Source organism: Ictalurus furcatus, chromosome 23, assembly GCF_023375685.1.
Source record: "Ictalurus furcatus strain D&B chromosome 23, Billie_1.0, whole genome shotgun sequence".
NCBI lineage: Eukaryota > Metazoa > Chordata > Actinopteri > Siluriformes > Ictaluridae > Ictalurus > Ictalurus furcatus.
Genome location: NC_071277.1, coordinates 11,628,391 through 11,651,121, shown reverse-complemented (window position 1 = coordinate 11,651,121; position 22,731 = coordinate 11,628,391). Strand labels below are relative to the sequence as shown.

The 22,731-nt window shown below is 37.8% G+C and overlaps 1 protein-coding gene across 1 annotated transcript; it reads right to left on the bottom strand.

The window, feature by feature from the left end:
• Positions 1 to 367: 367 nt before the first annotated feature.
• On the bottom strand, positions 368 to 21,575 carry txndc5 (thioredoxin domain containing 5). Its single transcript, XM_053611321.1, has 10 exons — positions 21,296 to 21,575; positions 20,554 to 20,706; positions 16,976 to 17,081; positions 16,654 to 16,750; positions 15,413 to 15,528; positions 15,002 to 15,088; positions 11,587 to 11,736; positions 9,839 to 9,921; positions 7,720 to 7,849; positions 368 to 1,412 (listed from the first exon to the last, which is right to left on the bottom strand). Exons 1-10 carry the CDS (start codon positions 21,460 to 21,462, stop codon positions 1,290 to 1,292), a joined length of 1,212 nt encoding a protein of 403 aa, XP_053467296.1. The 5' UTR covers positions 21,463 to 21,575; the 3' UTR covers positions 368 to 1,289.
• Between the last annotated feature and the right edge of the window lie 1,156 nt (positions 21,576 to 22,731).

Sequence of the window (22,731 nt, the reverse complement as noted above, 5' to 3'; positions counted from 1 at the left end):
GTGCTGTGTCAAACGGAACTTTCATCCTCCAAACATCCTTTCCCTTATAAATGAGACCCTGATCTTCCATCAGGGGGGCATTTGTTTACCGCTTAAGGCTATGTTCAAACAGACCAGCCCGTCCTCTGTTTATATGCCAACATTTTTGTTTTAACTGAATGATTAGTTTCATTATTTACACATTTTTGTTGGCACACTTTCTTAATTTTTTATATTCTTTACTTAATGCCAGTTACACAAACAACTTATTCAGACAAATCTTGACTACTTTTGCAAGCTACTGTATCTGTGTAAAATTGCTGATGCTTTCCAAGTTATTTATTCCACCCCTTTTAGAAGCATTTTATAGAGATATGCAACGTCTCAATTTTTGGATTTAAAAAGTTTAATAACATTTGTAGAACAATTTTTAAAATGGTTTTGTACAAAATCATTTGGTAGTGAAAGATACTGCACCACTTTTTTCTTTCATTAATCTTTCAGGTATAGAAACAGATGTAGAAGAAACCCAATGAAATGTACGCAAAAATAATCATACAAAATTGCAGTGTTCTTTTAAACTTGTAACTTCAGTTTTCAAGTGTCATATTATGATGCTAATCCTGGCATCAAGCTGCAAAAGCTTGTTCTGCTGAAAAATTAAATTTTGGAGATCTCCCTAAAACCCCACCTGTGGTTCTCAACACAAGTCTAGGACTAACAGAATCCTTGTGTTTTACCTGCACTAATCACTGTGTACTAGTTCTAAAAGGTTATGATAATGAAATGGTAAGGTGTAATAAGTAAGATAAAGACCAGTGACTGAATATAGACCAGTTATGACTGAAGATGGCTTCACAGTCCGAGTTTTCCCACAGGGGAATCTTATAAAACTGAAATGTGAGACAACACAAATGTGCAGTTTTAACATGTAAAGAAAATAACAAATGGCAGAATGAAGGAACAACTCCTTATTTAAAACAAAAAGTTCTCCCTGAGAGCCAAGTTACAAGATTCTTCTTACAGTAACAGTAAACTCTATTCCTGGCCCAATAAGTCAGGCTATAATGATTACTAGATGTTGAATAGACAGTTTATAAAAAAAAATGAGGAGGGGGGGTTGGGGGGGGGGGTTTCTATTACTGGAAAAGTGGTCATCAATCAGAAATACCTTTCCATTCATTGGTTTCCAAGTGAAATGGACTTGGCTGAAATCAAATACATTCAGATTTTATTTAATGATAAAAATGGGAGAAAAAACAGAACAAGATCAGGTACAAGTATAGGATATTCTGAGTAATGAGGTAGAGCTACAGCTCATCTCTGGCTTGCTTCATGACAAAGCTGTGCAAGCTCTCCAAGTCCCGTCCACTATTATACTCTTCCACCAACTGGCCTCCTCGGAATATCAGCAGTGTTGGGTATCCGTTCACCTGTAGTGATGAAACATCAACAAAAGACTTGGTCCAGTATGTATTTTTGTCTTTATTCTTAATCAAAAGTAAAATTTCACATAAATATTAATGACATACAAAACATAAAATACAGTCCCCTCTGTAAGTACTGGAATGGCCAATAATTCTTCTTCTTTTTTTTTTTGCTATACAAAAGATATTTGTGTGTGAGATCAAAAGATGAATACGAGACAATAGATCATAATTTCAGCTTTCGTTTATTGATATTTACATCTAGTGGTGTTAACCAACTTGGAATATGGCACCATTGATGTCAGACCACCCAATTTTTAGGTGAGCAAAAGTATAGGAACAGATACTTGCTTTAGTTGGCTTTAATACTTAATTGTATCACTGACCAACATCACCTGATGCATTCTTCTTTTGTGATGTTTTCCAGGCTTGTACCACAGCTTCTTTCAGCTGTTTGCTTTGGGGGAATTTCTCCTTCAAGTCTTCTCTTCAGGAGGTGAAATACTGCTCAATTTGATTGGTGATTGATTGGCCAGTCTAAAACCTTCCACTTTGCCAACACAACAAAAGACTTCATTAGTGGGAAATTGTGTTTTAGGTCATGGTCTTACTACATGATGTTCTTCCCAATAAGGTTGGTTGTTCTTCCCAGCGCTCATCAACTGCTGCTGTTTTCCAGCTGTCTGGTCTTCATGTTGGTTTATACTTTTAAAAAACAAATACAGTCTTCACTGCAAAACCCAGAGCAGACCTCAATGCATCTATCCATCTTCTTCACCACTTATCCTACACAGGGTCACGGAGATCCTGGTACCTATTCTAGTGGACTCAGGGCACAAAGTGGGGGACACCCTGGATGGGGTGCCAACTAATCGCAGGGCACAATTACGCACACACTCACAGACCCATTCACACACTATGGACTATTTAGAGATGCCAATCAGCCTACAAAGCATATCTTTGGACTGGGGGAGGAAACCAGAGTTCCCAGAGGAAACCCCCAAAGCACTGGGAGAACATGCAAACTGCATGCACACAGGTGGAATCAAACAGGTGGGAATCAAACTCCCAAGCCCTGGAGGTGCAAGGCAAACGTGCTAAACACTAAGCCACCGTGCAACCACCAAGAGTAGATTAAGAGCAACTAAGTGTTTAAACAATCAATCTAACAGGACACCTGGTCAACAAAAACAGTCAGTCAGTCACATGTTCCAATATTTTTAAACAATTTAACAAAAAGTTAATTCTGATCCATCGTCACCAGTGTTGGGTAAGTTACTCAAAAAAGTAATCCACTACAGATTACTAATTACTACATTAAAATTGTAATCTGATTACATTACTGATTACTGCATGTAAAAAGTAATCAGATTACTAATTACTTTACTTGCATGTTACTTTCAAACCTACAAAAATACACTACAAAGTGAAACTCAACTCTTTCAGTAATTTTAGTGCACATCAAGGTATGGCATGTTCAGAAAAAGTTAAAAACTTTTATAACTAGGCTAGTTTGGTGTCGCTAGCCAAGAGGAGACACAGCTAAGCTAAGCTATCACTGTATTGCCATGCAAAGTACATTATCTTTCCTTATGCTCTGCTCATATCATATTCACGTAAACTGGAACACACAGACATTTACACACCTTGTTTTCCTGATCAGCATCAGAGGATGTTACTGTTTCAGTTTCAACCCATTTACTGGTTTAAAAAAAAACAAATCAGTGTATATCCATTTTTCCTCACTCTGACTGTATGAGCTGGAAGAATTGAGAGCTGTCAGCCAATAAGACACGAGTAAAACCCTGTCTGATTGGTCTCACCTCCACTCACTGAAGATATAAAATTACGCAGTGACAAACTGCTCCAAGTGGAGAATTATTCAAGGCTAAAGAAAAAATCTTCGGGGCAAAACACATTTTAAAAATGCATTTAACCTAAGACTGTTTTCTTAACAATAAATTTGTAATGCAATTAACAATTTTAGATTTTACAATTTTACATCAGTAACTAATCAAATTACATACATTTTAAATGTAATGCGTTACATTATGGCGTTATGAGAAAAAGTAATTAGATTACAATTACGCATTACTTTGTAACAAATTACACCCAACGCTGTCACATTCATATTTTGATCTCAAACCCAAATGTCTTCAGCTTATAGCAAAAACAGAGTTGGCCTTGCAGAAGTAGACTGTATATATAAACCAATTACATAATTGATGAGTCACAGAATGGTCAAACTTCAGTTTAGACAGACTCTGCTACATTTTTACTCTACTGTATATGTGTATACACACTAATTTTATATATATATATATATATATATATATATATATATATATATATATATATATATATATATATATATATATATATATAGCTAGCTTTAGGCAGATGCAAAGAAATGCTGTAGAGCAAAGATGCCTTTAAAATAATGAAAATAATTAAATGAATAATTAATTATTTATTAATTTATAAATTAATAATTAATGAAATAGTCAAAATCCTAATCAATATTCAATTAATTGTGCAGCCCTAACACACACAATATATATATATATATATATATATATATATATATATATATATATATATATATATATATATATATATAATATATATATATATATTTATTACACACATAGTGCCTATTAATAAAAAGTGAGACTATCAAAGCCTAATAGTATTTAGTAGTAAATTTAGTAGCAATTTTCACAATTAAAATTACCAAAAAAAAAACAAAAAAAAAAAAAAACAGATCAGTCAGATGGAAAGTACACACCTATATTTATCAAATCCTACACTTTCAAATCCATAAAATTAGAATCAGGTGTTCAAGATTGGGTGCCGCCAGTGATTAGAACCTGCTTAGGGAGGGCAGGTGGAACCAGTCTTATTTAAACCGCTAATATCCAGTGTCTGGTGTTCCCAAAGCTATTGAGGTATGTGGTGTCATCGTGCCAAGATCTAAAGAGTTCTGTAAGGCCTTCAGAAAATAGGCTGTGGAAGCCTAGGAGTCTGGCAAGGGATTTAAAAAGATCTCCAAATTATTTGAAATACATGATTCCACTGTAAGGAAAATGGCACAGATTTCAAACAGCCGCTAATTTGTCCAGGACTGGCCGTCCCAGAAACTCCAGCCCAGGGACAGACCATGTGATGCAAAAAGAAGTCTCCAAGAACCCCAAAATTTCATCACAGGATCTGCTAGCAAGTCTTGCAACCGTTGGTGTCAAAGTGAATGCTTTTACAAATCAGAAAGAGATTGCACCTACATGGGAGGCGTGCCAGGAAAAAGCCTTTGCAAGACTACAGTTTGCCAATGAGCATATAGGAAAAGACCAGGCCTTTTGTAATAATGTGCTCTGGACAGACGAATCAAAGATAGAGTTGTTAGGCAACAGTAACAGCAGACATGTTTGATGCAGAACTGTGAAGCACGGTGGTGTAAATGTTATGGTTGGGGTTGCTTTGCTGCCTCAGGGATTAGAGAGCTTGCATTCATTGATTCAACTATGCATTCTGCATCATATCAAAGAGTGCCTGAAGATAATGTGAGGCCATCTGTCCAAAAGTTGAAGTTGAACTGAAAGTGGACCTTTCAACAGGATAATGATCCTAAGCACAATAGCAAATCCACCAAGGAATAGCTCAAAAGGATGAAATGGAGGGTTATGGAATGGCCTAGTCAAAGCCTGGATTAGAGTCTCATTGAAATGTTGTGGGGGGATTTGAAACTGGCAGTATACGCAAGAAAACCCTCAAACATCTTGCAACTGAAAGAATATTGCATGGAAGAGTGGTCAAATATTCCAGCAAACCTGGTGGACAATTATGCAAAATGTCTACAAGAAGTTATTTCTGCTAAAGTGGGCAATAATAGCTTCTGAGGCCCAGGGTTACTTACTTACTTACTTACTTTTTCCACAGAAGAATATCACATCTACTGATATTTCTCTTGAATAAATGATTGAAAAAGCTAATTTTCCTTGTGGTTTTGTTCAAGTATATCAACTTTATTAGAAGACACTGCTTCAAAAATGACCAAATGTTTGCTTGTTCAAAAATGTCAAAAAAAAAAAAAAAATTATTATATATATATATATATATATATATAAAATAAATCAAACATTTTTTAAAAACTTTTTTATTTTAACAAAGCAAAATTTTAAGTTTACCCCTAATGAGCAAGCCAAAGGAGACGACAAGGAAAAACTCCCAAAAGAACTCCTATGAGGAAGAAACCTTGAGAGGAACACACCACAAGACCTGTCATTTTGGAGATACTGACCCAGTTGTCTAGCTATCACAATCTGGCCCTTGTCAAAGTCTATCAGATCCTTATGCTTTACCCATTTTAAATGGCAACATAACATATCCACTGACTGTTCAAAGTGGCAAAAGTATGTGAACCTATAAGGATTAGCAGATAATTTGAAGCTGAAAGAGTCAGGTGTTTTCAATCAATGGGATGACAATCAGGTATCAGCACCCTGTTTTATTTCAAGACCAGGGATTCAAGACCATTATTACCCTTCCCAGGAGTGGTCGGCCAACAAAGATCACTCCAAGACCAAAATGTCACAAAGGAACCCAGGCTAACATCTAATGAACTAAAGGCCTCTCTCACACTGATAATGTTCATGAGTCCACCATCAGGAGAACACTGAACAACAATGGAGTGCATGGCAGGGTTGGCAGGAGAAAGCCACTACTCTCCAAAAAGAACATTACTGCCCGTCTGCAGCTTGCTAAAGATCACGTGGACAAGCCAGAAGGCTGTTGGAAAATTGTTTCATGGATAGGTGAGACTAAAATAGAATTTTTGGTTTAACTAAGAAGGGTTATGTTTGGAGGAAGGAGAACAATGCATTCCAGCATGAGAACCTTATCCCAGCTATGTAACATGGTGGGGGTAGTATTGTGGTTTGGGCCTGTTTTGCTGCATCTGGGCCAGGATCTGTCATTCATGGAACAATGAATTCTGAATTAAACCAGTGAATTCTAAAGGAAAATGTCAGGATATCTGTCCATCAACTGAATCTCAAGAGAGAGCGAGTCATGCAGCAAGACAATGACCCTAAGCACAAAAGTTGTTCTACCAAAGAATGGTTAAAGAAGAATAAACTTTATGTGTTGTAATGACCAAGTCAAATTCCTGACCTTAATCCAATAGAAATGCTGTGAAAGGACCCAAAGCAAGCAGTTCATGTGAGGAAACCCTGGGCTAAAATTCCTCCAAGCCAACATGCAGGACTGATCAGTTACCTGAAATGTTTAGTTGCAGTTATTGCTGCACAAGCAGGTCAAACCAGATACTGGAAGTAAATGTTCACATACTAGTGCCACTCACGCATATGCAAGATTGTTTTCCTCAGTGAATAAATTACCAGTTATATTTTTTTCCTCATTTGTTTAATTGGGTTCCTTTTATCTACTTTTAGGACTGTACTAAATATTTAAAATTCTTATATTTTAAAACTAGTGTAGAGTTTTACAGAATTTTTTTGGATTATAAATTAGAGAAAAAAAAAATCACAACAGAGCATTCTTCACAGGAGACAAAACAGGACAATCCTATAACAGAAGTTCACGCTCAATATTTCAAACTGGCAGATGACCAAAGACCTCCACACATGTCCAGTGTGACACAACACTAAGCCACGGGCATCATAAAAAAAAGTCTTTTAACTTCAACTGTCTGAATCAGATAGATTACAATGCCTCAACAGCACCAAGAGCCCCACAGGCAAGCAATTTAATGAGAGCTAATATAAGAGAGAATCCTAAGGTTTTAGCTACCATGCTAGTGTTACCTGGCTAGCATGCCACTATCAGCTTTAAGTTGTGATACATTCAGGTATTTAACACAGGTACAGTGGTGCTGCGGGACTGCAATAAAGAACAAAACAACCAATATTAGTATGCTAACTGCTAACAGTGGCAATGGATTCTCGTTGAATGTGTATTACCTGCCTTCCATTGCATTCATATTTAAAAAAAAAAAAAAAAAAAAAAAAAACCCCCACACACAGCACAACCCATTTTATGAAAGTTAAATGCTATTAAATTATATTAATGCTAAAATATACTATTGTAAGTAGGTGGGAATTGTTTTGTATTCTGTTGTTGCCAATTGTATTGCAAGTAGCTCACAATGCTTTGTAAATTGTTGCCACTTAAGGTACACATATCGTACCTAATAAACTGGCAACTCTCTACATTGGTGGAAATGAGATAGAGCTATATGAATAACTGCTCAAATAAAATAAAAAATCAGTAATGAAAGAAACAGTATGTGACTCACTGAAAATCTGTTGCAGAGGGTTCTCTCTACAGTACAGTCCACTTTAGCAATCTTGACATCAGTCAGACCAGGAAAGTCCTTCTTAGACAGGTCCTCCCAAACAGGAGCCAGGTTCTTGCAGTGGCCACACCTTCAATATAACACACAATGAACATTGGCATCCTGGATATGAGGCACAGCCTTAATAAACAGACATGCCAACCCCAATGAGGAATAATGTGCAGTCCAGGGATTTCCTTTCACAAATCACTTTCTAAAAGGTATAAACTGCAGCATATTATTTATATTATATTATATTATATTATATTATATATATATATATATATATATATATATATATATATATATATATATATATATATATATATATACACACACACACACACACACACATACATACACATATATATATATATATATATATATATATACACATATATATATATACACAGGGTTATTATGGTAACTACCAGCTCATCTGTTGTAGTTATGATGTAGACCCTAGAAGTTTACATGCAGAAAAGTGGAAAAGTTTCATATCTTCCCATTCTAGGAAAAATGTTATGCACATCAATATAATTACATGCATACGCATACTCCAGGTTCTACTCAGACAGTCTTGACCCAATAAATATAAATGTGGATGGACAACACAGCACCATTGACTCCTACTGTGCAGTTTCGAAGCCTAAATTTGATCTAATTGAAAATCATGATCTTGAATCATACACGCCAGAGGCTGTACAGTCAATGCAGCCAGACGTACAGTGTCTGCCTCTTGCTTGTCAATGTGGATAAGCCCCTGCTTCATGCTGCAGCCTTACATCAGAACAAGATGTGCCTTTGCTGCAGAACTGTCGAGTGCTTCAGGTGCATGTTGGAAAGTGTGTGCATGTGTTCATGAGGCTCGACAGTAGTGTCCAAAACTATCAATGACCTTTTTAGGGATGTCACGATACCAAAAATCTAGTAGGTGGTACCGATACCACCAAAAGCACACGATACTCGATACCACGGTGTGGTATAAAAATAAAATTTAAAAAAATTAAATTAAAAACTCTCCTGGAGGACATCCTCCTCTGGCTGATACTGGCAAAGAGAGAGAAAGAGGGAGGGAGGGAGGGTATTTTAGTTATCAAACACTGTCTGACAATGAGTGGAGGTGCACTCCTACGCGCGTACGCGTGCGTGCGTGCGTACATATACACACACACCACACACACCCCTTATACTCTGAATGCAAGCATTAGTTTAAATTCACTGATCTGGTGGCAGGCCAAAAAGATTTATTAAAAGCTTGAACATTTGAATAATTATTAGTGACATTAGGCTGCTTTTTGCTGACAGGACCCGGGCTGAATGGTGATGCATGGTGGCCCATTCGGAGTTAGTTTATAACATTGCAATGTGTTAGCATCGTTAACAAATAACTGGCTATCGCAAACATTACATGGAGCATAACGTTAGCTGGTTTCACGGCAACAATGCCAGCTGCCTCAAACAAACGAGTCGGGGCGGAGCTAAACTTGTTAAGCTAAGCTAATCTTCTGTAGTTTTTCCCGTGTTCTTGTAGGTGTTCTTCACCACTTGTGGACCGACTAAAACAGTTACGCGTATTTTCTACCCCCATCAGGTCTGGAAGAATTGCAACCGGTTAGAACCGGTTCCAACCGTAGTGCAGGAAAACAAGTACCATCACATTTTAAGAATGTTGGTACCGACTTGGTACCGAAGTATCGGCTCTCGTGACATCCCTAGACCTTTAAATTATCAAATAACTCATATAAAACACTGACAAATAGCATATAAGAATGAAGGAAGAAATCCCCAAAAACAAACAACTGAAAGAAGCTGTGGTACAAGCAATTTGGTAATGTCAGTGGGTTGCCGGCTTGATGCAGTTATTTATTTCACAATATGTTCCAATACTTTGTCACCTAAAAAGTGAAAGGTCTGCTACCAAAGGTGCCAACTTTTTTTAAACACAGATGTAAATATCAGGAAATGAAAGCTGAATTTCTCAGCTTTCATAAGCTATCATTGCTTATTGTTCTTATGATCTAAAACCCAAATGTCTTCAGTGTATAGCTGGTCAAATTAGACATTGAGAAGCACTTACCATGGAGCATAAAATTTGATGAAGGAAATCCCTTTAGCAGTAGACTCGGCAAAGTTGCTTTCAGTGAGGATTTTAACAGTGGACTAAAGAGACAGGAATAAACAAAAAAAATAAACAAAACAAACAAACAGACAACAATAACCATAAGCAGCAATCCTAGAGTCCTTCAGTCTTTGCAGACGGTATATGCTGCAGTGGTGAATCAATAAGGGTGATGATCAGACAATCTATTCCCAAATTTGTACGGACATGGTTTAAAGTAGCTATGAACTGAAACGTCCAATGTACAACGCTCTACAGAAGAGAATAATAGAATTTTCAGAAGCTGCATTTTGGTTATCAAACTTGGTTAGCTCCACAGACATAGAAATGAACACAACAATTCCAATTATGCACTGTCACCTGTATGCAGAAATGGAGGCTATGATGTTGGGATGGGGAGCGTGATGCTTAACTAGTTGAGCTACAGAAAAAGCAGAAGGGGCACACAACTCCTGAGGTTTTTACAATAATCATTAATAAACACTGGGGACACTGGAGATTTTCAGTAGTATGCAGAAGTTGGACCTTTTAAACACGAGTTGTAGGGCTGCACAATTAATCAAATATCGATCTCGATTACGATTTTGACTGCCCACAATTACATGAACATGATCGACTGCGATACTGACATTTAAAATTCGTCCTCAGCTCATAGAAAACTCCTGCTGCATATCAAGTCAAGCGCTTCCTAAACTTCCAGCCAGTCAGCATAGAGCGGTGCAGGGATGATGTCATTTTGTGTGCCAAAACCCGGAAACGAGTTAGCATTTTAGCGCTTCAGAGCGAGCCGCGCACTCCAGCGCTTGCGCGAGGGGAAATCATGACACTAACATTACTAAATGGCACTACAGACGTTGTCGGGGACATTAAACGTCATCACGCTGAACAGGAAAAAACTTTGCAGATAAACTGATCCCACCCCAAAAAAACAAAAACGTGGATGAAGATTCATCCAGAGAGTGAATCTTTATTATGGAAAATTTATTTAAATCAAGTTTGGGAAAAGTTGTCAGAAGCTCGGTGATGGTGTAGTTCATTTATAGCATACAGTTAGCTTTTTATTTCTGGCGATTGTATTTACGCTTCAAGTTTCATAAAAGTTGTTTATTTGTGAAAATTGATGGACAAAACGTGTTAGTATTGTAAACTTTTGTTGATCACAGAGCTTTTTTTTGTGCAATAATCCAAAAACCTATGGGAAAATCCTATTGGGTTTTTGTCGAGGGAACCAGTGCGATGCCAACTTCCGGGTTCCGATACAAAATGATGTCATCCCTGCGCAACTCTATAGGGTGATTTGGCATCTCTCCTCCTGTAAACACTGTTATTGCCTTTTCTGCACAGGCCTGAATTGTTTTCATTTGGTTGCGTATTGTTATATTTGACTGCATATTTTCATTTGGTTGATGCCATTTTTTTTTTACTTATCCTATATTTCTACGAGATGATGCACATTAAGGACCAATCTAATTTGATGCACATTAGCAGGAATGCAGCACAACAAGGTGAAATCAGTGGTCTGTTTATTCATATGTGAAAGTGCAATAACAATATGTTGTCCCTAAAATCAATGAATAATCGTGATCTCAATATTGATCAAAATAACCGTGATTATCATTTTGGCCATAATCGTGCAGCCCTAATGAGTTATAAAATAAATCTTTTAATTCCACTGTTAGAAATCCTATCACACACACACGTCTTACCTCATCTTCAACAGAATCCGTGTTCTGTGGTATTTCATTGCCTTTTGCATCCTCAGCAGCTGCTTTAACTTTTAAAGAGGCAGCTGCTAATTGATTATCCACAAATTCTTTAAAGGACTCCAGATCACGTTTTCCCCTGTACTGATCTACCTGTAAACAAACCAACCACGTGAAGGTTAAGTTAATTTTGCACTGGTGATGCAATAACAAGCTGAATACAGAGTTTAGAGTAAACTGGTTTAGCATTTGAATGGAAGAGACCTCTGAACAAGGTTTACAGCACCAAGCTGTCCATATATAAATTAAAAACAATTCATCACAATAATTCTATGCCTATAGACTACAAATGGTACTAGGGCTGCTACAGTGTCATGGTTTCATGGCAAGTCACAATAAAAGTCACTTCTTCAAAATACAGTTTACACTACATTTACACCCTTTTTTGATTGGCATGCCACATATCCTCACAGCTGCTCCCCATTTCATCTTATAATGACAAAATAATAAATACTGATGATAGTGTGTAGGCTTGCATATTAAACAGCACTAAAACCACTGCATCTGCACGTACAGTGAGGGAAAAAAGTATTTGATCCCCTACTGATTTTGTACGTTTGCCCAATGACAAAGAAATGATCAGAAAAACGCATGTCAAAAATGTTATAAATTGATTTGCATTTTAATGAGGGAAATAAGTATTTGACCCCCTCTCAATCAGAAAGATTTCTGGCCCCCAGGTGTCTTTTATACAGGTAACGAGCTGAGATTAGGAGCACACTCTTAAAGGGAGTGCTCCTAATCTCAGCTTGTTACCTGTATAAAAGACACCTGTCCACAGAAGCAATCAATCAATCAGATTCCAAACTCTCCACCATGGCCAAGACCAAAGAGCTCTCCAAGGATGTCAGGGACAAGATTGTAGACCTACACAAGTCTGGAATAGGCTACAAGACCATTGCCAAGCAGCTTGGTGAGAAGGTGGCAACAGTTGGTGCGATTATTTGCAAATGGAAGAAACACAAAAGAACTGTCAATCTCCCTCGGCCTGGGGCTCCATGCAAGATCTCACCTCGTGGAGTTGCAATGATCATGAGAACAGTGAGGAATCAGCCCAGAACTACACGGGAGGATCTTGTCAATGATCTCAAGGCAGCTGGGACCATAGTCACCAAGAAAACAATTGGTAACACATTACTCCGTGAAGGACTGAAATCCTGCAGCGCCCGCAAGGTCCCCCTGCTCAAGAAAGCACATATACATGCCCGTCTGAAGTTTGCCAATGAACATCTGAATGATTCAGAGGACAACTGGGTGAAAGTGTTGTGGTCAGATGAGACCAAAATGGAGCTCTTTGGCATCAACTCAACTCGCCGTGTTTGGCCGTGGAAACATTATGCTTTGGGGGTGTTTTTCTGCTAAGGGGACAGGACAACTTCACCGCATCAAAGGGACGACGGACAGGGCCATGTACCGTCAAATCTTGGGTGAGAACCTCCTTCCCTCAGCCAGGGCATTGAAAATGGGTCGTGCGTGGGTATTCCAGCATGACAATGACCCAAAACACACGGCCAAGGCAACAAAGGAGTGGCTCAAGAAGAAGCACATTAAGGTCCTGGAGTGGCCTAGCCAGTCTCCAGACCTTAATCCCATAGAAAATCTGTGGAGGGAGCTGAAGGTTCGAGTTGCCAAACGTCAGCCTCGAAACCTTAATGACTTGGAGAAGATCTGCAAAAAGGAGTGGGACAAAATCCCTCCTGAGATGTGTGCAAACCTGGTGGCCAACTACAAGAAACTTCTGACCTCTGTGATTGCCAACAAGGGTTTTGCCACCAAGTACTAAGTCATGTTTTACAGAGGGGTCAAATACATATTTCCCTCATTAAAATGCAAATCAATTTATAACATTTTTGACATCCGTTTTTCTGGATTTTTTTGTTGTTATTCTGTCTCTCACTGTTCAAATAAATCTACCATTAAAATTATAGACTGATCATTTCTTTGTCAGTGGGCAAACGTACAAAAACAGCAGGGGATCAAATACTTTTTTCCGCTCACTGTACATGTACGGCTACAAAATATATGTAAAAACTTTGACTATGTGTGAGACACCGTGCGGCTTCTCATATTCGTACATGGAGTTGACAGCACATTTTGAGATCTGTGAAGAGCTTACTGCTCTACAAAGCCTCAAAAGTACAATGGGAGAGGATTTTTTTGAGAAGGTTAGCCAAATAATGGAATATTTCGGATGGAATATTTGGGCAAAGCTCACAAATGTGACAACTGTCGGTGCAACCAAGCATGGTCATGTTACGTCCTGGGACATATGATTCACGGTTTGATGCAAGTATGGTGTTGTACTGGTATGGTGTTGTACGCTCTCCCTCCAACGGCAATCAATTATAGGCACGCTGATGAGCTGGCCGCTGATTAGACCTACGGAGAGGACGTATGGGATCTTGTTTACACCTACATTCAAGGTGCAGCCCACCCCACCTCGGCTACTCTGACCACATATCTGTTATGCTAATCTGAGCATACAGACGACTTCTGAAACATGCCAAACTGGTTCTGAAACAGGTAAGAACCTGGTCTGAGGGAGCTATCTCAGCATTTCAGGACTGTTTTGAGCACACAGACTGGAATATGTATAGACAGGATCCTACATACCACAACAACACAGACTTGGAGGAATACACAGCATCAGTGACTGGACACATCAACAAGTGCATAAATGATGTAACTTCCTTCAAGGCCATCACCACACGTGCAAAATAGAAACAGTGGATGACAGCAGAAGTGCGCTCACTATTGAAAACCTGTATGCTTCAAGATGACCACCATCAGCCCTGTGCCAAAAAAACATCTGTGTCCAGCCTGAATGACTACCGGCCTGATGCACTCACACCCATCATGAAGTGCTTTGTAAAAGGATGCCATGTCACTTGTTTCAACTGTAAAAAAGGATCCGTAAAATAATAAAAAATTCTCAGCAACAAGAATATGCACACTCCAGCCCTCCACTGCGAGCATAAAACAGCAACCTGGCCCTGGGAGCAAAAAGTTTCAGACCACTGATATAGACAAACCCCAAGACAGCCACACATACTCTCGCTCTCTCTGCTTTAAGCATGTCCAGGCATGTCCAAGTATTTAAAACAGTGATTTTAAGAATATCTCACCATCACAAATGTCTCAAACAAACAAAAGTTTCTGTGTCACGACGGGAAAAAATGTAAATTAAGGAGAATAGTGTGCCCATGATTTAGAAGGAGTTTTTGCAGCAAAAGCACATTAATCTGCTGATTTTTCTTATTTAGAAAGACCTACACATTAAAACTGACCTTCACAAATGACTGCTAAATCTTCCCGAGCATGAGAATATGTTGGTAGTTATTTATAGCGTAGTCCTTACCTTTTCACCATCTGTAAAGAAGAGCAATGTAGGGTAGCCTCGCACCTGGTTCTCCGAACAGATCTCATAATGTTGAGTACAGTCTAACTGCAGCATGTAAACAATCAAACCAATTAAACATGAAACAGTACAAATAATATATTTTGTACAATTCTAGTCTAGTACTGCAGTGGTAACTTTAGGCCAGAATCTTATTTTGCATCCATTTTTGTTTTTACATGGAATCTATGAAAATCAAACATTTTGAAACCTATGCACATGCAATAACATCTAAAATAGCTGTCATAACACACTGACACATAACGGCCACCACTGATGCCATAAATGTACAATGTAATAAAGTATTTTTATTGATGGATCATAGACTCAGCAGAACAGACTCAACATTATCAACAGTGTTAATGGCTGTACCTTGCTAATCTTGACCAAGTCAGAGTGTTCGAAGCTGATAGCAAGCTGCTCCCATGTGGGAGCCATAGCTTTGCAATGACCACACCATGGTGCAAAGAACTTCACAAAGTGAGCACCTGGCAAAGGAAATGAAAAATCTGAAACTTGGCATTTTCTGTTACTATCAGTTGCTATCATGGAAATGTTTTAGAACATTTAAATTGTAATTACAAAATATTTGAGAACAGTATTTTTTTTCTTTTTCAGCCAAAAAATAGTGGCATTTTGACTATTATCGTTTCAAAGTTCTATATTAACTCTTGTCTTTTTATTTATGTCTATCTTCATCTGTTCTTTCTTTCCATAATTTCTCACTCTCCATATTTCCTTCCATCAATCTACCTGTATCACTCTCACTACAGTTTTTCTACAAATAACACTCTTCCCATCTATCTACCTGTATCACTACCTCTCGTATATATTTCTATAAGAAATACTTTCTCACTTCATCTGTGTCTACCAGTAACTTACTCACTATCTACCCATTTCACTCTCTCTCGCTCTTTCTCTCTCTCCATCTTCTGGAGAGAGTATCACACCTTCAACCACACTATCCCTCTAAGTGACACTCGATCCATCAATCACTCTCTGTAACACCTTTTCTTTCTTCCTCCTTACTTTGTCTACATCTTCTCTTTCTTTCCTTCCTGCTAGTAACACTCCTTCTCCATCCATCTACATGTATCACTCCATCTCTACATCCATTTTTCTACCAGTTCTGCTCTCATTACTCTCTCCATCTCTCTTTCAATCAATAACACTGTCAACACTTAGTCACCACCCAGAACATCCCTGGAACCACCTAGCAATCACACAGAAGTATCCTAGCGACCAAGCAGAACACCCTAGCAACCACATAGAAATGTCTTCTTGAACAAGCAGAATGGTCTAGCAGCACCATAACAACCAACCCAAACATCCTAGCAACTGCCTAGCAAGAACCTACCAACCAACCTACACACTAGCAACACCCTAGCGTCAACCTGCACACCCAAGCAATCACCTAGTAACAGCTTAATGACCATCTATCTGTGTTGCTAGTTATGCTAACCACTGTGTGTACATAATAGAATAAGCTGTGTTTGCTAGTAAGCGATGAACTTTACCCATCAAGTTATATCTGATTTGGTTAATACTTTATTAAACAGGGAATAAAGTATGGTATTCAAAAAAATAAATACTCCAATTTATTGCTTTGATACCTTTGGAGACATGTTCTTTGAAGTTGGAGGCAGTAAGCTCATACATGCCCTGCAGGGGCTCTGGCACTTTGGGAGCCTCAGGCTCACTCTGTGGCGCCTGGGAAATACAGAAAAAGCAAAGACATACCAATGCCAAATGACATGATTTTATTTAGGCAGAATCTATCTTGTTATAACAAATTTCTAAAACTGAAAAAGTTACTGGCTACAGACCACTACCATTGTTCCTACTGCTTCAAAATGTTAAAAAAGTATGGAGACATGTCACCCAGTAAATAAATCAACCTGTTAAAAGCCAGGAGGTCAGAGAAGCCATTCTTACCACTGTCTCCTCCTGAAGAGTTTTCAGCATCCAGGTTTCTAGGGAATGCAGATCTCTTGGGCCCTGATACTTCACTGCCTCCTGTTCAGGTTTAAACAGCTTCAAACTACACCCAACACACACACACACACACACACACACACACACACACACACACACACACACACACACACTTATGGCACAACCATGTGAATCTGGATTATTTAACTCAACATGTAGAAACCTATTATCACAGTAGGACACACCCTCTAATTTCCTTAAAGCTTATTTACAGTCCTGCAACATAGAGAGGGGGTTTATTGGCAATTGCAGCTACCAAAGGGTCATAGACTTGCCTACACCTCCAAAATCCTAATACTGCACTGATAGAATCAGGAAGAAAAAAAAAGAAAGAAATGGGATTTGTGGATCAGGTGCGCTTCAGCAGGGATCACACTAGGGCTGCAACTAATGATTATTTTGATAATCAATTAATCTGGTGATAATTTCTTCGATTAATTGATTAGTTGGATTAAAAGGGCAATTTTTATTTTCTGCATTTAAAAAAAAAAAAAAAAAAAAAAAAATCTGCCCAATGTTGTCCTTCAAGCATTGTGCAAATTGAAGGTTATGAAAAAAGGTATTAAAATGTATGTGGGCTATGCTATAGATTGTGCAAATTATTTTTTTTAAAAAAATTAACATTATACTTTGAAAACAAAAAACATACACATGATTGTCCACAAGCTTTAAAACAGAAGTTAAATCACTATATTAAAATGCTAAAAAAGAAAAACAAAATCACAAACTAAGTGTTAACTGGTAAGAGGTTGAATGTTCTGCAGTAACATACATTCACTCATTTGAACACAGTAACAAATTAATTTATTCTATAAATGTGTGACACTTCTTACATTTATATACAATTACATGTTATAACCCCATTACAGTAACTGCTCTCATAAAAAACAATTACTTTAAAAATAGAGCCTCAAACAACATATTTGATCAAAATTAATATTTTAGTCAGAGTTATTGCGCTTCCTTTCTATTGTGCGCTGCCTCGACAATCCACGTTAATACACTTACGAGTTTGTTTGAAGTGCTTAATATCAAACATTCATGTTTTGGACAACCTGGATCGCACACTTTTCCTGCAGCATTTCACTCTGTGACCTCCGCTGTTTTTCAGATGCGTTTTATTCCAGCATTGTGAAGTGTCGTCACTAAACGGGGTTATCGACAGTGACGTCACAGACCCAACTAATCCATAATGAAATTCGTTGTTGATTATTTTAATTATCGATTATTTGTTGCAGCCCTAGATCTCACAAGATGAAAGGGAGTAGTTTGCTCACCACTACATCCACAAAACAACTGAAGTTGTGTTTGTGTACGCACGCATGCACACAGCCTTCCACTAATATTGGCACCCTTGGGAAATATGAGCAAAGAAGGCTGTGGAAATTTGTCTATTGTTTAACCTTTTGTTTAAAAAAAAAATCACAAAAAATACTCTGCTCTGATGGGTATCAAACAATTGCAAACATATGTTTATCCAAATAATAATAATAAAAAAAATCATTGTTAAAGGTGTGCCACAATTATTGACACTCCAATGAATTCATATGAGAAAAATATATTTGAAGTTTATTCCCACTGGAAAAAAATTAAAATAAATAAATAAATAAATAAATAAATAAATAAATAAATAAAACACCTGGGTGACTAGGAACAGGAAATTGTTCAACCATGACTTCCTGTTTCACAGGGGTATAAATTTGAGGTAACCAGTGTTTCCCACAGGTTGAGAATTTACTTGTGGTGGTGGTTGGTGCAGTTGGTACTCTTTTAGAGCAACATATGCTTCCAGCCAAATTCCATCCCATCTTTACTTCTGAGAGACTCTGCCTCTCAAAGATACTCTTTTTATACCCAATCATGTTACTGACCTGTTGCCAATTAACCTAATTTGTTGCAAAATGTTCCTCCAGCTGTTTCTTTTTAGTAATACTTATTTTTCCATCCTTTTGCTGAACCCCTCCCACTCCCCATCCCAACTTTCATGAGATGTGTTACAGCAATCAAATTCAAAATTACCTTTTTTTTTTCTTAAAATGGTAAATTTGCTCAGTTTAAACATTTGATATGTTCTATTGTGAATAACATGGGTTTATGAGATTTGCTAATCATTGCATTCTGTTTTTATTTGCATTTCAGACAGCATCCCAACTATTTTGGAATTGGGGTTGTAAAATACATTTTCCATTTTCAAGATGTATTAAGCACAAAACACAGACTGATTTTGATGAACATATCAAAATAAATAACTATTTACATTATGGAATACATTTTCAAATGCGCCTATTTGCACAGTTGGCATTGCGTGCTGGAGGAACATAGTAGGGGTATGCCTCAGGGGCAGGTCCATTTATAAAGATTCTGAACCATGCAGCCAGGTGCATGGTTCAGAATCTGATTACTGATTACAGAAACTGATTACATTACTTGCCCACTGTCATTTTGCTTATTTTTAAAAATAGAAATAAAACCAATTTAGTTCATTTTCACGCATCAGTGCCCATGTTTATCAAATAAAAAACCTAACTGAAAATACTAAGCACGTTATCACTACTTGGACGATGGATGCAGCAATTATAAACAAAGTGTCTGCTCCATGACTGTTTGGAGCAGCAGTGACAGCAGAGTTTAGCAACCAGACTGATCAGAGTTGTTCAACCCTGCCATGAGTACAAAGACATTGTTAAAACATTGTTGATAATGTTAAAAGTAAAGTCAGGCTTGTTGTCGGCTTCCCAACTCATTTTTAAAAAGATGAGAGCGCGAGCTGGCAGCATGGAGTGAGAGAGAGAGAGAGAGAGAGAGAGAGCAGCAGTGGTCGAGCAAGCTAGATAGCAAATGAAAAGAGCAAGCTGTGGTAGCGAGAAAGCCAGTGAATCAGAAAAATAAAACGTTATTTTCTGATTGCTAATCCTGCGGGAAGGTGACGCAATGTCCGATTTGGTGTGAATATGGCCCACAGCTCCGCTGGTTTGTGTTCATTATGAACTGACACACACACACACAATTATGCATCTTGACTGAAAATAAAATTTGGAATTCGGATTTTATCTACCTGCGTGGGTCACCAAGTAGTGCCTATGTATGGGAAATTCATTACATAATAATAATAATAATAATAATAATAATAATAATAATTGCACTGTACCACTTCTTGTTCCACTCTGCTGATCATACCTACTTTGCTGCATCTTGTGTCACCACCACACTGTCACTTTTACACTTACTCAGAGTACTGGCGTTTATATTTACTTAATTTTTTTATACTTGTATATTGTATTACTTTTACTGATTTTTTTTTAATTATTATTCATTTAGATTTTTTAAAAAAGTTGCTCACTCTACTCTTTGCTGCTGCTGTAATGTGTGATTGTCTGTAATGTGCAAGTGTGTAATATTTGATTTCCCCTATGTGGTTAATTCACTAGCTATCTATCCATCTACATATCTATCTACCTTTTTAATGTTTTAGTCATACACAATGAAGATATCAACAGTAGAAAACTTGTACTGCTTACGTGGGATATCCCCGAATCCCATGGTTGCTGGAGCAAAACTTTGTGTCCTGTGTGCAGTCTACTTTAACCACATAAACAGGGGGAGTTTCCATGCTGTTGTATTTATCTGCCAGCTCATTCCAGGTCCCCTGAAGCCTCTGACAATGACCACACCTGTGTAGGACAAAGTACAGGTTGTATCTCTCCTGGCACAATGGAATGTTGTAAATGACCACTAAAAGGCACCAACTGTTATAAGCTTTTGAAAGCATAGCTCATGCAATAATATAGATTTAACGAGGAACTGGTTTACAGTGAATGACCAAAGTAAGTAAATGATGTAAGATATTGATCCTGAAATGAAGAGGACTCTCGCCACGTAGGCTGAAGGAGCGTCTTGTGCTGAACTGACTGAATCAGATACCACCCTAGCTTTTAGCAGCGTTCTTACGTTCACACTTCCATCTAAGTTGGGGTGGGGCTACAGATTCTTCCAAACTAATGTTTTAATTAATGTTTTTTAACAATTGTAAAAGTAGACAATTAATAGCTAGCAAACTTTTTTCGTTCCACCTAAAAAGGCGTAGCCAATGAAGCTGCGATAAATGCGGGACATGTATACGAATTATACAACTACGTGAACATTAGACAGCTAGGTGAGCTACAATGGCGGATTAGATTAAATTAACAAATCACTGCAAACTCGAAACCATCTGCAATTCTAAATATATTAGCTAGCTAGCAAAGTTAAAGAGAACTTTACCAAGGTGCAAAGAACATCACGAAGTGTGGAGCAGTCGGAATAGCGTTGTTGAACATCTCCACTGTGTAAGTGTGTTTGATATGCTCATCCTGGTCTGTCTCATTATCGCACAATATTACAGTAAAAAGAAATGCACTGCAAAGGACACTTATTAAAACGCGGTGCATTTTCAGCGCTGATGTGGCCCAGATATACACTAAGCAAAGTACAGCTGCACAGTGAATGAAACGGGACTGCGCTGCTTGCACTTTCTGAAAGGCCCAAACAACAGATTACACTGTAGCAGATTCGCAACTCAGCGCTTGCCTACTTAATTCGTACCACACGTACGGAAGTACGACGGCGTTTTAATTCCACGTAAAAATAAATAAATAAATCAATTAATTACGATTACGAGAATAAAGTCATGATATTTTGAAAATGAAGTCGCAGCACTGTGAGATTAAAGACGTAATATGTTTTGATTAAAGTCAAAATTACACCGCGGTAAAGTTAGTTTTATATTGGACATTCGCAGATTCGAGATTCGCTCTTTGTCTCAATAAACACACAAAAAAGGACAAAATGTGTACTAAAAATATATTCAGTTGCACTTTGTTTTCTGTCCACTCCAATTACAAACATGTGATGAAATTTTCTGTGGACAAATCATCTCAACAATGTCTTTCAGCTGCAGAGTCAACTGCCAGACATCATCCAGTGGCTCTTTCACCTTGTCACACACAATCACAGGGAGAAGTCTTAAAAAATTCCAGTTCTGGATAGCCTGACCAGAAAGCTTAACCCCATTGGAGCACATGGCTTACTCAAGGCATCTGACGCACTGTATTTGAATTGCTTAATGCGTCTATTAAGAACTGAATAGGTTAATCATTTCTTCTTTTTAATGAAGTACTTCAGGTAAAGGGCTAAATCATAGGAAAGGATACCTTCAAAAATGTCATGGCCTAAACAAGGGGGAAGACCAGGCATGCAAACATTGAAGTAATTCAAGGAATTAAAAACTGATTTGAATCTTATACCTTCATCACTTTGTTGTCCCTCAGACTGTAAAATGTGTACAGCAGAATTGTAGCTTTTAGCAGTGCGTTCAGGACCATATGCATTTGGATCTGTTTGAATATCACTTTGTGTTATTCAGCAATATCTGCAGAACCATTCAAACACTAAAATTCTCAGTGAATCCACCAATACAGTGAGATCCCAAATTGTCACCTGCAATACAGAAAACAGTTCCTTTAACTGTTTTTTCTGCCACAGTTATGCCATTTTCTCCCAAGTCTTCAAGTCTGAATTTAGCTCTGAAAATTGTTTTTGCCAGTGTGTAAAATCTTTTTCTTGACACAACATTACAAGTGACATGATCTCTATTTGATCTTATATGAGTTGGTAAATTAGCCAGAGAAAGATACACAGCTAGTACTTTATGCTTGTGT